At 39.8% G+C, this 15,081-nt stretch overlaps 1 protein-coding gene across 1 annotated transcript; it reads left to right on the forward strand.

Moving 5' to 3' along the window:
- The first annotated feature begins 10,524 nt into the window (after window positions 1-10,524).
- Window positions 10,525-11,782, forward strand: LOC6618981 (ras-interacting protein RIP3). Its single transcript, XM_002043190.2, has 2 exons — window positions 10,525-10,679; window positions 10,860-11,782. Exon 2 carries the CDS (start codon window positions 10,864-10,866, stop codon window positions 11,506-11,508), a length of 645 nt encoding a protein of 214 aa, XP_002043226.1. The 5' UTR covers window positions 10,525-10,679; window positions 10,860-10,863; the 3' UTR covers window positions 11,509-11,782.
- The last annotated feature ends 3,299 nt before the right edge of the window (window positions 11,783-15,081 follow it).

A 15,081-nucleotide genomic window follows, 5' to 3' on the forward strand; every position in this document is an offset into this window, starting at 1 on the left:
ATTGAGGACTCGGGATTCGGGCGGTCGCTGGTTTACCGTTTACCCGTTAGCTGTTTTTAGCTTTGTGGCTTTTCCTGTTGCTGTTGCTATATTGGCGCACTGAGAAAAACGTTTTTTTGTATAGAAATATCAAACATTTATTGTTTCGAAAAAAAAACTTGTATACCTGCTTACAAGCTTTAATGCTTCAGATGTGTCCATACAATATGCTCTATATTGGCATATACATGATTGTACATTTTTTTCGGTGTGTTTTTACCGTCATTCCCGCGATTTGCCAAACAAATTACAAATTGGGTTTAACTACTATTTTTTCGCTTGTTTTTGTTTGTGTATTTGCGAGTGTGTTGTTCTTTTTTTTCCGCTGCCATCGCAATTTTCCTGGTCCAGTTTGGCTGCTGTTGTTGTAGCTACCTTTCTGCGGTTTTCCCCTTTATTTTTTATTGTTGTTTGATTTTCGCGGTCGCGCGTTTGGCTTTTCATTTCATTTAACACGCCCGCCAATGTTTTTGCGGCGTTGGCTGTGTCAACAAATCGCGACCGCCCCCTTTTTGGTCACTGCCCCTCCCACATCTCACATTTAACCCATGTTAGAAATGCATTAGAGTCTGTTTGGCAGGTGGGTTAATATTTTTGGGTCTCGTTTTGGAGCCATAAAATATCAGCGTTCCATTTCAAAAAAAAGGTTTACCAAAAAAAGGTGGGAAAAATAAGCACTTGTTTGTTGATTTTATTCGAGACTTTGACTGGTAAACACAAATGGTAGAAAGTCAACCATGAAATGGGGTTAATTAAAAATATTCTTGAAGGACAGCAAGCTATCACTTTTAAAGTATCTTGAAAAGCCCCGGGATAGAGTACAACAAAATCTACGAAATAGCATAGAAAAGTGCTCACCAATCCGTTGTCTATCTAAAGTTTTAAGTCAATGGATTTAAAATAAGATCTCAGCCGTATGAATATATAAATATTATAGTAATTTTTGCATTTAATTAAAATTATGATAAAAGCATGCAAAATATTTCACAAGCTGGCAGACTTGTGTGTGACCAAGTGCTGTGTAGCATACGTACTTGCATATCAGAGGGTACACAAACAGGGCAAAAAAAAAAAAAAAATAAAGAAAAAGGAAACGAGGAAAATAAATGAGTGGGGTAATGGAGAGAAAGAAGAAGCCGGGGGAAGAAATTAAAATAAAAATTGCTCATAGCAAAAATCTTGCGCTGTAATTACATCATTTATGCAGGGCGAATATGTCGTTTTGTTCCTCGCCTGCAGGACAAAAATACCAAACCCACCACACAGATGTGTGTCCTGCGCGCCTGCATGTGTGTTGGTGGCTGCCGGCAAATGCCTTTCAAATAAATACGAAACGGTCAGCGGAATAATAATCAGCAGTCGCGTCTCAGTGTCTCAGATATATATATGTGGATATATATAAATACATATATCTGACAAGGAGACACGTACTGCCAACCAAAGGAGGATAGTGTAAAATGGCGGGAAATAGGAGAAATACATAGCAGAGTACCAGAATAGACAGATCAACGTTTCGGTGGACATAACCAGGAAACGGATATGACCCTTTTTAAAGGCTCTAGGGATGATCACAAGTTACAGAAAGGATTGGAACTTTTTGAATAAATACGTAGAATGTGATCAATTTTCAAAAGTAAGGGTAACCGAAATCTAAGGATGGTTACATCAGCAACTCCTTGATATGTATGTTTGCATTGCTTTGGGAGGACTGCTTGCACTCAAGTTCTTGACTGCTTGCGAGCAGATGCAAACGCTGGCCGATGGGGGGGGCTACACTCATTATTAACTGCTGCTGTCACGCCCCCACCGCCTCTTCGGTCGGCACACATTTAATATGAGAAAATGGTTTCAATTTTTTATGCGCTCACTTTTCTATGCTTTGCTAAACACACAAAAAACGCATAATGCTCGAGAGTGTCCTGTAAAAAAAGGGGTTTTGGGTGGGACATAAGGGGCGAAGGGGAAGGGGTCTATTCGTGCTGATGTCGCTGCGATACTTCCGCCAAAGTGGCGCAAACAGTTGCAAAAAAAATATAATATTATATATCAGCGTTGCGATTGCTGTCCGGTTGTCCGCTGCTCCTTCTCATTTTTTTATAATTCTTTTTACACATTTTTTTTAGCCCATGCTAAATGTACAACCGAAATAATGTACGAGTATTGTGAAAAAAATCGTATATATTTGGGATAGATGCATGTGTGCATATGAATGTAAAAGAGCACTAATTTTGTAAGGACACGCTCTCCCTTGGACAACGGACAACTCACGTATCAAGCAGGAGAAAGCACTGTAGAAAATAAGCACGAACAATTAATTACCGAAATACATCTTTGGCACATTATAACTTAGCTAAAAATGGTTGGATCATTAAATGTTATCACATGCGCAACTCAGGGCATGCACTAATTGTATCTAAAGTCAAGAACTAGTTGCATATGTTTTGAACAAGTTTTCGTTCATTTTTGACAGAAGTCGCTACATTAAAATTGTGAGAAAATTCCAACAATTAAAATTTAAAAGTATAATGTAGGCTCCTAGATAATTAAACTGTTACAAGTCCAGTTTCGGGTCATCCCAATCCAAGAGTAATTCGTCAAAAAAGGTCAGTATCAGCATATTATAACTCGGCTAAAGACAGTCGGATCATTGAATGTTATACCTTCCGCAGCTCTGCTCAATGAGTACTTTCATGTGGTGTCAATATCAGAAAACAAAATTTTTGGTCAATATTTTTTTATATTTTTTATGGGGATAGAATAAAAAAAATTACTAAAAAATTTCAAAAAATCGAAATCAAAAATTTGAATACAGATTTTTAGATAATTTAATTACAAACTTTTAGAGGTATGCCACATTGAAATCGGAAGTCAATAAAAAAAGTTATGGGTCTTGCTTCAGGACACTCTAATACAAAGCCAATATTAATATTCTAATTAATTTTTCCGAGTGCAAAGCGAAGCATGTGGTACATAAGTAGACGACGACTAGGACGATGACATAAAAAACGCCTGGCTAAAAAAATAGAAAAAAAGACACCAGGATACACTCACACACAGTTGCGTATGCTAAATGGCCAGCGGCCCTGGGTTTTGGTCATCGTCATCTCTCCGTGGCGTACAAATGACGGCTTCCGCTTGTGCATATTAAGCGTGAAGGATAATAATTTTACACACACCACCCACACCCCACAACCCATCCACCAAGTAACCCACACATAAAGCATAGTCCTCACTTTTTTTCGGTTAACAAAAATGGGTATTAATATTACTTATGGTTAAATATATGCGAGCTGTACGCTACGTTTGTCTGCGGTCGTTGTGAAACAGGAAGAGAGTAAGTATTTCGAAGTCAGGGGGAAGAATGCAAATAGATAGTAACTTTTTAGATTAAACACAGGCGTTTTCTATTTAGGGGAAATTTGTTTTATTATTTGCTAAGTTTGGGGTTCAATTTAATAGTTAAGAAATCCTCACAGGGAAATAATCTAAGTATTTTAATGAGGCCGGACGGGAGTTTTATTCCTTTATAGGTACAGTTGTGCTTTCAAATATTAAGAACCGTCTTGTCCAAAAGTTCTTCAGGTGGAAATCAAGCCTACCTCCTGTTGCTGCTGCTACTGCTGTTTAACCAATTCGAAAATGCTGCAGCTAATCACATACAATTCAATTCATTTTACAATTTCAACTAATTTCCATTTCAATTAACTTGCTAAAATGTAATTTAGCAGGACTAGCAGGCCAGGACGAACCCATCTAGAATCCAGGTGGTGAGCTGGCCGAAAACCGCGTGCAAACCGTTCGGAAGGAGCATGACCGACTGAGGACGAGAAACAAGGACGAAAAGGACGATGTTGCAGCGCTGACAGACAGTTACAAGCACGGGACACATGTGCTCATAATAATAGAATATTACACAAAGGTTCTACAACATTTGAAAGCGGAATGCAATTCGAACACTAGAATTCCAGGTGAATTCCAGGTTAAAATTACTTTTACTTGATACTTGTAATAATGATGCGTTTTGTCATTTGTTCATTAAAAATGTGTCATCATTGATTTTCTCTTTAATTTTAGTCCCTAAACATTTTATTTGAGCTTTTAAAATTTGTTCTATTATTTTGACCGCAACTGCGGTCGTACACATATAGCTGAAGGCAGAAATCTGTGCGGTTGGTATGCGCTCAAAATCGTAATTGGACTACAACTGTAAAATCAAACAACTGACTCGACGGATAGACTGAGTGGGAGGATTGGATGGTGCTAGTGGGCGGCGGGTGGTGGCTACTTGGTCAGACAGGTGCAGCAAACTGCCGCTACCACATTGCTCCAGCCTTCTCCATCCGCTTTCACTGCTGCTCACTGACGAACCTGACAAAGGCATAAACGAATCATGCACATGGCTGAATTTTCGTCCCAGCCGAGCAAGGAAATTACTGATGGACCTTTGGATGTCCTATGCTAATAACTATATTACTATACCAATTTAAGTATAAGATCATATTAATATTGTTTTAAAATTAATCGCAAAAGAGTGTAACTAAAACTATCAACGTTTCAATAGAAATTCGACATCCAGTTCAGTTCTGTGGAAAACCCACTTATATTTTGAGCTTTCAGCCATTTCAAAAAGTCATATACCCCTTGAAAAGATGCTTAATAAAAAACAGATTTTTAAATCTGAAATTTATTCTATTTCAGCTTCAGTTTCATTTTTGGACTTCTCCGGCGCAACAGTTTGAAAATGGTTATTAAGTTGGAGACTCATAGTTTTTCACTGATCAACAAGCATTTGGTTACTCAAACCAAGCAGTGCAGCCAGGATAATTCCTGGGGCTCCTAGAGTGGTGGCAGAGCCGGGCAATTTCAATAAATCAACAAAATTTTGCAAATAATTCAAAAATTTGTCTTCAACTCATTTGCGAGCACATTAAAATGCACATTTCACAATTATAAAATTTATGAATCCTTTGTGTGTGACTGTCTGCCCCTCTCTTATCCTCTTCGCGTTTATGTATATTTATGTCAGAAATAAAAAAAAAATAAAATATAATAAAGCTCAGAGGGGAATGGGCGCCAAAAGTTTATTTAACCGTTAAAATGGGCAAAGCAATGTCTTGCGCAGGTGAAATTTTACGTGTAATAAATTTTTTGGCTTTGCCCAGAATGTTACAACGAAAATTGGCGGGCGGTTGTTTTGGGTGGTAGGATATAGGGGAAGGATAGTCCCAGACGAAGCAACGGATGCACCCGTCCGCCAAAGTTACGAACGACAAATTTTAATGCGGCTCGGCTTCAGGAGCGAAAAAGCCCTGAATGTCGAATGGTGACCTCGCAAAAAGAAATACAGGGTTTCCAACGTATTCGATGTATTGGAGCATGTATAAGAAAGGTGGTGGTCAAAAAGAAACATCTGATTACTTTATAGTTTTACGCAAAGTGGTTACTTCGTAAAAACATCTTCAAGACCTAAGGGCTTTAAAAATATTATTGATTTTGCTGTTTGGTATATACAACTTTTCGTTGATCAATCAATTTGAAACAAAGGTACAGTCGCGACCATTCGGCTGCCTCGACTTTGGTTTTCCCCAAGAAATATGAAAAGTCAAAGTTTCTACGGCGCTGGCAACGACAACGCCAGCAAGCAATGACAATGTTTCCGCTGCGAATAACTTTTGCCCAAGGATTTATAGTTGAGCGAGTGGGAGAAGCAGGAGCTAGATCCTCGGAGCTTGGCTAAAAGCGAGTTGTCATAGCGATGGAGCAGCAGCACATCCATAGGCAGCGAGCTTTAGCTCCTGCCAAAAAGGCAGCAGAGATGGGGAGCCAAAGGACTCAGGACTACGTGTGCCCGCCTCGAAAGCCATTTGTGCTTAATTGCGTGTAGGGCAACTAATGAGCGGAGTTATATACCCAACCAGGAGTCGTAACTGGCGGCAAGGACACCCGGGGACACACAACTGTTTATAATTTTTACGAAAATGCGAAAAAGAAGCACACGGCTCGCACTCCTGGGCCGCCTGGCAAATTTATTTGTAGCGCTGCGAAAATATTTATATTTTCTTCTTCAAATAAAATGTAACATTAATTTGCAAGTGAGGGGCGGGCATTTTCTGAACTTTGCGCCGTTTGAATTATGCGTGCCAAAGGGTTTGCCAGTTTACCACTTTTACCGGCCATTGCCAAAGAGTCTGCCGAAAGGCCATTAAGCGCGAATTATATTGGCCGAAAAAGTGTTGTAAATTGCCAGACAAATGACTGGCCAAGGTGTTAATATTGATCACGATTTGGGGTATGGGGTAACGACTTTAAACTCCTTTATCTTCGCTTAAGGACGCGTTTACCAAGTAAGAGTCTAACAGGAAATATATTATTTAAGGTATTTTTAAAAGTAATATAAATTATTAAAGAAATTTGTTGAGACGATTCTATTTTTTAAGCACTATATAGATACAAATAGAGCTTGACTGTACTCAAAATGGCGACGACAGCAGCGCAACATCGAATCCCGCGGATGGAACCCAGAACTTGCGGTCACTGATTCATGTGATCCCCATCCCGAAATGGGATGGAAACAAAAAAATAACTGGCTATACGTACAATGTCCGAGGATGGGGACTGAAGCAGCTGCTGCCACTGCTACGGGAACCTTCTTACGAATGTAATTTTTATTTACACAATTTTAAGCTAATATTACGTTCGAGCCACGCCCCAGAATATCCGAGCTGGAATACAAGAAAAAACAGAAGCTGAATCCTGCAAAAGAACCAAAAGAACAAGAGGGCAACAAACAAAACGCGAGACGGACAGAAAAAAAAAGAAGCGACAGAGAATTTGTCCCAAAAAAGGATTAATGAAATAAAATTATCTCTTTTTCGGAGTAACGTGAGCCACTGGCGAAGGGGATGGGGGAATGAAGGACCTTGTAATGCGCCACCCCCTTTCTGTGTACTCCGCTTTTTTTTATAATAATGCCTATGCTTGCACAGAAAAAATATTTCTAAATATTTGTGCTTAAGAAACATGTTATACGAAACAAAAATCAATCTTTTGCCCACTTACAATTCAGTATAAATTTATCTAATAACAATGCATATTCCGAAAGCAGATTTTTTAATAATTTTCGATTGATGAATTATTTGATCCTAATTAGGTCTCAATTTCAAAGATGATTTTGTAGTGTATATCCCCTTTCCATTTCCTTTACCATAGCCCTTATCCTCTCCTAACTCTTTTTCCTTCGCTCCGTTCGCTGGTTTTTTAAGGAATTTTTTCGCGTAGTATTTGTCATAGGCATGGGGCTGATAAAGACGGGTTTAGGGGGGGAGTTGGCCTCATCAAGTGGGAACACGTACAAATCTTTTGTGTACCGAGGCCTGGCCGAACTGTATGGCCATCTCCCTCGCTTAAGTTAACGTTCAAAGTGCGTGTCTCTGTAGATAAATTCAGCCTCTTTTTTTCGTTTGCCTTGGTAATTCTCATATTTTAACATTTTTAAATGCATTCAAATTAAGCAGAAAGGGTGAGGTCGAGCCTCAAAAGGGTTGCACATACAAAAATTGAAGAAAAAAGCAGAAGAATATGCCTAAATTGCATATAAATAACAGGGGCGGAAAAAAGAACTTCTATTATCCGTAACATTCCATTCCAGATGTTTTACGGATCGACGTTAATTGGCTGGTTTGGGGATTATTTCGCATATCCAGCAGCTGCTCTTTTAGGTCACATACTTTTTTAATTGGTTGGGTGGTCGCCCGGAGGTCCAGATCATTAATTTCAATATTTTTGTTTGGTTCAGATTTCTAGATGTAAACTAGAAGTCTAGATGTAAAACAAAAAAACACAACTAGATTCCTTTTCATCAAAATACATTTGTAGGTAAATCCTTTTTTCTACCTCAAATTGTAAGCGTCAGCAATTAAGAATCTTTATGTTTATCCAAAATCCTTTAAAAGCCCTCCAACCACTCCATTGCCAAGCCACCGAAAACGTCTGAATTCCATTTCGGAATTAATTCAATTATGCACAAATGTCATGATGAAATTGTGGTTGGATTGAAATTTTCGCTGACACATAATGGTTAAATGGCACAACGAATTCACCTGACCTCATCCTAAATACACCCCATCCACTCATTTGTCTAAAAATCTTGAAGGAGCTCTGGCAAAAGTTGATCAAACAAAGGACATAAAGATTTGAAAAACTCGCGCATCATGTCAGGCAACCAAATGGCCTCCACCATCTTATTACCACCTTACTTGCCTCTTTTCACGACCTTACTACCTTTTTATCAACCAGTGATGCTCTTTTCAGCTTAAATTGATATTGCAAAATAGTCACCGAAAGAACTTTAATTTTATTTCATTCAAAAATAGGCGGTCGGTAATTTTTGGTTATTTTCGAAATACATATATCAGTTCTTCAGTTTTGAACAAGATTATGATAAAACAAAACAAAAACGCTAGTTCGTAAGCATCGGTTCGGGAACGCATCTTTAACATATCTGAGCTACCACCTCTCTTTCTACCAAGCCTCTCTTATCCATTCTTTGTAGCCACCATTCAGCTCCTTAAGTCGAGTCCTTGGCTTTGGCTAAATGAAATACATAAATGTCATTCATTCATTTATGCAAAACTTGTAATAATGACAATCGTCTTAGCCAACGAGACGACGAAAACTCCCGGCTAAGGAAGTGAAGATGAAGCCCCCACAAAGCTCCTGTGAACTCCCTAAACAGCCACACCCTTTCGCTGACGCGGACCGAAAATCAACGCAAAAATAAAGAAGCGAAAAAACAACAACACCAACAAAAACCAATGAAAATGAACCAAAATGAAATGAAAATTTTCTGTTGACACCGAAAGATTTTCATGGCAAATGCCAGTCAAAAATTTTGTGTGTACGCGCGCGAAAAATTTTTCTACCAAGGTAAGCGAGAGGGTTTTCCATAGCCCCATTTCTCCAGCACCCATCATACCCTTTCTACAGCACCTTCCTTGCCCCCACCCAAGCACCTTATCACGTTGTTGTTGCTGGGCGGTAATAAAATTCTTAATGTGCCATTAAATCCTTCCACTGGCAACGTCATCAGCGCGTCATGACTTTTGTCGTCGCCAAAAAACCAAAGAAGATGCTGGTGGCCGGGGAAACCCTCGAGAGGAGCGCCCTGAAAAATTCCGAATGGTGGGCACGGGGTAACCTGGACCTCCTGACTGAAGTTGTCTTGGAATTCCGCAAGGCGAATGAGGAAAATCTAACGAAAATGTTTGCTACGAAATGGCACGTAAATAAATTGCGAAGATTTGTCGTTCTCTCTTCTTTTCGGTAAGAAACGATGATGGGAAAATTGCGAGGGAAAGCCCCCGACCATTTTCACCTGCCCTTCTGTGTGGTTTTCTTGGCTGTCAGCGAGCCAACTGAAAAAGGACAACAAATGAGTTAACATTTTGGTGGATAACAATTTTCATCACCCCCATCCACCCACTGTCTTTATGATTATTGTCATTTGGTTGAGGTGATTTAATGCATTTAGATTGCATAATTAAGTTATATCCAACAGGAAAATGCTCTCTTTTGAAATTCCACGTTGCAGATCGATGGAAGTAAAAGAAAGGGTTTGTCCTGTACACAAAATTATGTTGAAAGTGACAAAGTTCTAATGGTATTAAAGAAAGAAAGATACAATATTTCATAAAAAAATGCTTTTTAAAACTTTTATATATAGTTTCGTATCCTTTGAAAAAACAATAAATGAAACCGTTTTTTCGCCCTAACTTCAACTTTGCCCCCTCGAGGCGATTAACCTCTTTTTTAAACATTTTACCATTTTTAATTTTAATTTTGTTTTGCCCCAAGAATTTCGATTGTTGGCGGCCGCCCCACGAGTGTTTAATATTTCCCCACAACAAAAGCAGCAGTTGGATGGCCACTTGTCGATATTTAACATAATTGTGCCATTGTTCAGAGACCACGCACATATGCGAAATCAAAAAGAGTTCAAGTGTCAACGTTTAAGTCCAAAAAGGGTGGCTCGAAAGTACCAGCTCAGGCAGTTAATGGTCGTCAGTAGTGCCCGTGTTCAGTTGGATTTTCCCAGGCGGATGTACTGCCACAAAATTGCAATTGCTTCAAGACCTGGTCCCTATAATTATACTCACATACATGGGGAAATGTATATGAATTTTGCTTTGTTGTGGAAAATAAAGGGAATTCGGGAACATTTCAGCGATTTTACTCCACAGGCTTAAAGAATTTGCTTGTAAAAAAATAAATATATGTGACTTACCAAAATGGTTGAATACCGTTTACGAATGGCACAAGTTTATCTGAAAATATAAAATAAAATCGTTATATAATCATATAAGATAAGATAAGATAAGATAAGATATACATATATATTGATGACATTATATAAACTTCCTAACGAAAGTTACATTTCCTGGAATTAGATAGCCTTGACTTTAGTGTTACTTTGCCTGTCAAGACATTTGGCAGAGACTGAGATTTTCTCATTCAGTCTTAGAAATTTCAACCGGCAAGACCGGACTCTAAATCTTACCGTAAAAAAGTTAACTAAAATTCAAAATTTTACAAACATATGGTGAAATAAGATTTTGTAAACAAAATCATTTGTATATATCTAGGTACGTTTTACGATTTCGGAATCGCGGAAGTGTTACAAAAATTTTCTGTGTGGGCATTACGTCCTGAAAAATGATATTTATTTCTAGACATAAAAAGCGTAGAGTTTCAACAAAAAAAAAAAAAAAAAAAAAAAAAACGCGTGCGTCGTATAATAACTTCGTTTTCGTTTTCGGTTACAGAATCATGCAGCGTTCGTCTTATCCTCTACGCCACATTGTGCGACCCAGCTTGACTGGGCTTTTAGGCGGCGGATGGATTGACCTCCGAAGGACTATGGCCTCAGATTCGTGGGGACGGGGTGACGGCAATAACGATCCCAAATCGTCAAAAGCTGGCGTTCCGCGTGCCAGTGCCACATCGACGGTGATGAGTAATGCCAGCTCCTACTCGCGTGGCGTTAACACTGGTGCTTTCGAGCGACGCATCAATCGGGAGGATAATATGTGGAGGGATCAGAGCTATATCGATACAAAATGGTTAAATCCTCGCGATCCCACTGCCTATCGACCGAATTTCCGTCCAACAGAGCCGACATCGTTGCGCAAGCAGTTCATGCGCAGTCCGGATGAAATATCCCGTGAGGTGATGGGTCGGGATTGGGAGGAAACGGTCAGGACCTATAAACGCAACGTCCGGAGCAGACACATTGTGGCGCATACAGAGGAGCGGCAATCTGCGGATAACAAACGTAATCGCCAGCAACATTTGCAATTGCTGCACATGCAACACCAACAAGAGCAGCAACAAAAGCAACAGCAACAACAGAAGAAAAATCAGCAGCAGTACAACCATTGGGGCAGGAGTGTGGAGTCCCCCGAGGATCAATAATTACGGCCCGAGATCAATAGACTTCAGCCTAATTCCCCCAATATATCACATATATATATATATATAATATATATATGTGTGTATATCCCAGTCAAGCAGAGTTGAACTCCTAACAGTGATTCATATCTTAATTCCGTCAGAGTTAACATTTGTTAAGTTTGTTCAGATGTTGATAGCTAAAGTTGAATGCTTGCACAACGAGATGTAAATCGAATCACATGATCAAAGATATGATTTTTGGAAATATATATAAATCTTAGGTATTTTTAAAAAATAGATTTTTATTATATAAGTATATGTATAATTTCGGCTATTTGGGAAATACTTTCTAATTTGAAAAGACTGTGCGTGAGATAATCTGTGCGTGTACCGTAGACTAATCATCACCGTAATGTCCTCAAAGCTCGCCCTATTCCCAAAACTCTTCCAGGTGGATTACCTACGAAACATAAGCAGCATCATGAACATCGTCATCCTCATCAGGCACGTTCGCTTCGGTACGCCCATTCGGTTATATTAAAACCATTTTTCGCTTATTACCAAAAAATTTAAATATTTTGAAAATAATAAACTGCGGGTGAGTTACTAAGTGGCAGCAGCGACGCCCACAAAAAAGCAAACAACGTCCCCACTCCAAAAGGAAATGGTATTTGGATTGGGCGGCGAGGCAGGTTGATGGGTTGGCGGATGATGTTTCGTGGAGGACGGTATTTGGTATCATCAAAATGATGCTGCTCCTCTACCCACCTTTGTCCCACACAGTCCTGGCCATTACTAATCCTCCAGCCCAACCGAACCGAACCCGAAATCCAAGTAACTCTGTACTCGAACAACACTGAAAGTCCACCCACACCACCCAGCCACCCACTGCTCTGCGATATCAGCACCGCCTCGTGTTGATTGTCGCGCGTTGCCATCAATGGGAACCCCCTGCTAGCCACCGTCACTGACTTTTCCTCAAACTCAAGTCGTTGCCCCTTTTTTGTGGACTCCCCTCTCTAATGAGCATCATGCGTTCGTCATCATCATAATGATAATAACCAGAGGCTCGCAAACGAAGAAAGGGGTTCCACTGAGAAAATATACCCAAAGACAAATCTTGTTTTTAATATAAATTGAAAACCCAAAAAGAGGAAGAGAAAAGAGGAAAAAACATTTTGTTTTAAATTAATTTAATTGATAGATGTCAATTTGATATGGCAATTTTAATTAAAAATAATACAAAATACAGAATAAAGCTTTGACCACCCCTTCCTCGGCGCCTCTGTAAAAAATGATAATGCTGATGGTCCTGGTGGTGTGCCGCCATCTCATAGTGTCATATTTTTATGATTTTTATGTTAATTCGGAGCCAGCGACAACGTCGCGGTTGCCAGTTCTCGAAACCATCGGCCATCTCCACCCTTTCGGCAGACTCCTTCTTCTTTTCGCCAAATGCTTTTTAATCCTTTTAATGAAAATTAGTTCCTCTCAATAACATTTAATATATTTTCCTTTGCTTTCGGCTACTCCTCGTTTCTATCTCCGCGTGCCCGTTGTTTTCACAGGCATTATCATAATTTCTGTTTGCAACCCTAAATCAACACTGCTGGTTTTTTGGGCTCCCTCCCACCTCAAACCAGTTCGATGAAGGGTTACTGGTCCAGTCCATTTTCGGTGGTTCACCGGATACCCGGATTTTCAAGAGGGCGGCTGGCTGGGATGGCACACGAAGATGCTACAGACACACAGGAGGAAACTCCATTTTTGGCATATATCACAAGGTGATAACCTAACCCACCCATCCATCCACCCACCCAGCTACCACAACCAACCCATCCATAAACCCATAACCCCCCGCCTTTTTGTCTTTGACCTTTCGCGCGTTTGATTTCCTATGCAGCGTTAAATGGCATTCTGGTCCACGTGGCTTTTCCACGAGCTCGGGAAAATTGAAAACCCAAAAGCAGTAAAACTTAATGGGCGTAGCGAAGGTGTTTGCCGTCTCAGTGCCACTACGTTATCGATAATCTATAGCAGTAATTGGACTATTACGGTGGTTGTGTTAAAAATTAAATTTTTAAGTAGTATTTAAAGTTTAAGAGAAACTGTTTGAAATCGTATTTCTGAAATTCTCTTGCATTTTCGAAACGAATTTGTTGAATTTCTCCTGGGCCAAACAGGGCGCAATAGACACTCCGCATTAACTATGCGAATGATGCAGCCATAAAGAAGTTCATTAGATGCCAAAAACAGCGGGGAAACGGAGCTCCGTGGAGTCCATGGTTCGATAGACAAAGGACGGCATCTCCGGGAATATTTTGTTCATGCATTATAATCATTATCATTATTAGCATTATTGTCAGCCAGGACGGACGAATGAACGAACGGGCGGACGGGCTGGTGGAGCAGCAGACTCAGCTGAATTATGCAATGCAGTCCGGGGGGAAATGGGGCGTTTGGGTACTCATTTTCATTTTTAGCGATGGGAATGGTGAGAAAACCCAACTCGTTCATTTCGTTTTCGTTGTCAAATGCAAAAATCGCGAGCCGAAAGGCAGCGCTTCCTTTTCCTTTTTCCTCTTTCCAGTGCTGCGAAATTTTCCAAAAATTCTATTATTATTAATAGAGGCGAGGGAGAGTGTGAGCGGGAAAAGTCGGCGGCATTGAGCGAGGCGACCATGACGACTGCCTTGGCTTTTGGATTTTGGTCCTTGTATTTGGCTCCTTGTTCTATGTTCCTTGCTGCCGGTATGCGTTTGTCTTTTCGCCCGAAAGCCGACTACAATAACCCCGAAAAATGCACACAGTTTGCATTATAATGCGAAATTTTCGATTGCTCATTTGTGGCATTTACTTTTTACTATAAAAGTTTTATAGCCAGCCAGTGGAAGCATCCGCGAAAATTACACATTGAGAAAATATTCTGATGCACCCAGCCACAGAAAAATCTATAATATGCAGCCTAAACTGGTATTGAAATAATAGTTTAGTTATAAGTTATCATCATGGCTAACTTAGATAAATACGAATTTTAGAAAGATTGCTAAACCAAAAAAAATACAAAATGGCGAGATCTTAAGATGTTGCCTATTTTTGAATGGATTATTTTGGAAAAACATCTGAAAGTTGCGCCAGCAAGTTTTAAAGTGCAGCAGCAGCAACATCAACGACAACGGCAACACGAAGCGACGACAGCAGCAACAAAATTTTACACAATGTCATCAACGGTGGCTGACAATGTTGGATGTGGGCTGGGATGTGGGCCATTTTTGGATGTGGCTGGAAAGCGGAGGAAGGACACTAAGACTCTAACAATTGTGTGCAATTTTTGGGTACTAAACTTAAAGGATTACTTTTGGCTAATTTCGCACTGCTTTTTGCCAATGCCTGAGGGCCGGTGGACAGCCTCGAGAACTAAAGGTTTCCTTGTTTAGGCCGCTCGACTGAATCTTTGATGTTGCTCAGTCCAGGGAGTTTTTGTTTCGAACAAAAAGGGCAGTTAAGATTCTCATACCATTAAAAATTAGTGTTAAATGCATAATTTTCAACATCCTTTTGCTAGACTTGATTTAGAATATATTGGAAAAGTTC

The sequence above is a fragment of the Drosophila sechellia genome, chromosome X (assembly GCF_004382195.2).
Source record: "Drosophila sechellia strain sech25 chromosome X, ASM438219v1, whole genome shotgun sequence".
NCBI classification, from domain to species: domain Eukaryota; kingdom Metazoa; phylum Arthropoda; class Insecta; order Diptera; family Drosophilidae; genus Drosophila; species Drosophila sechellia.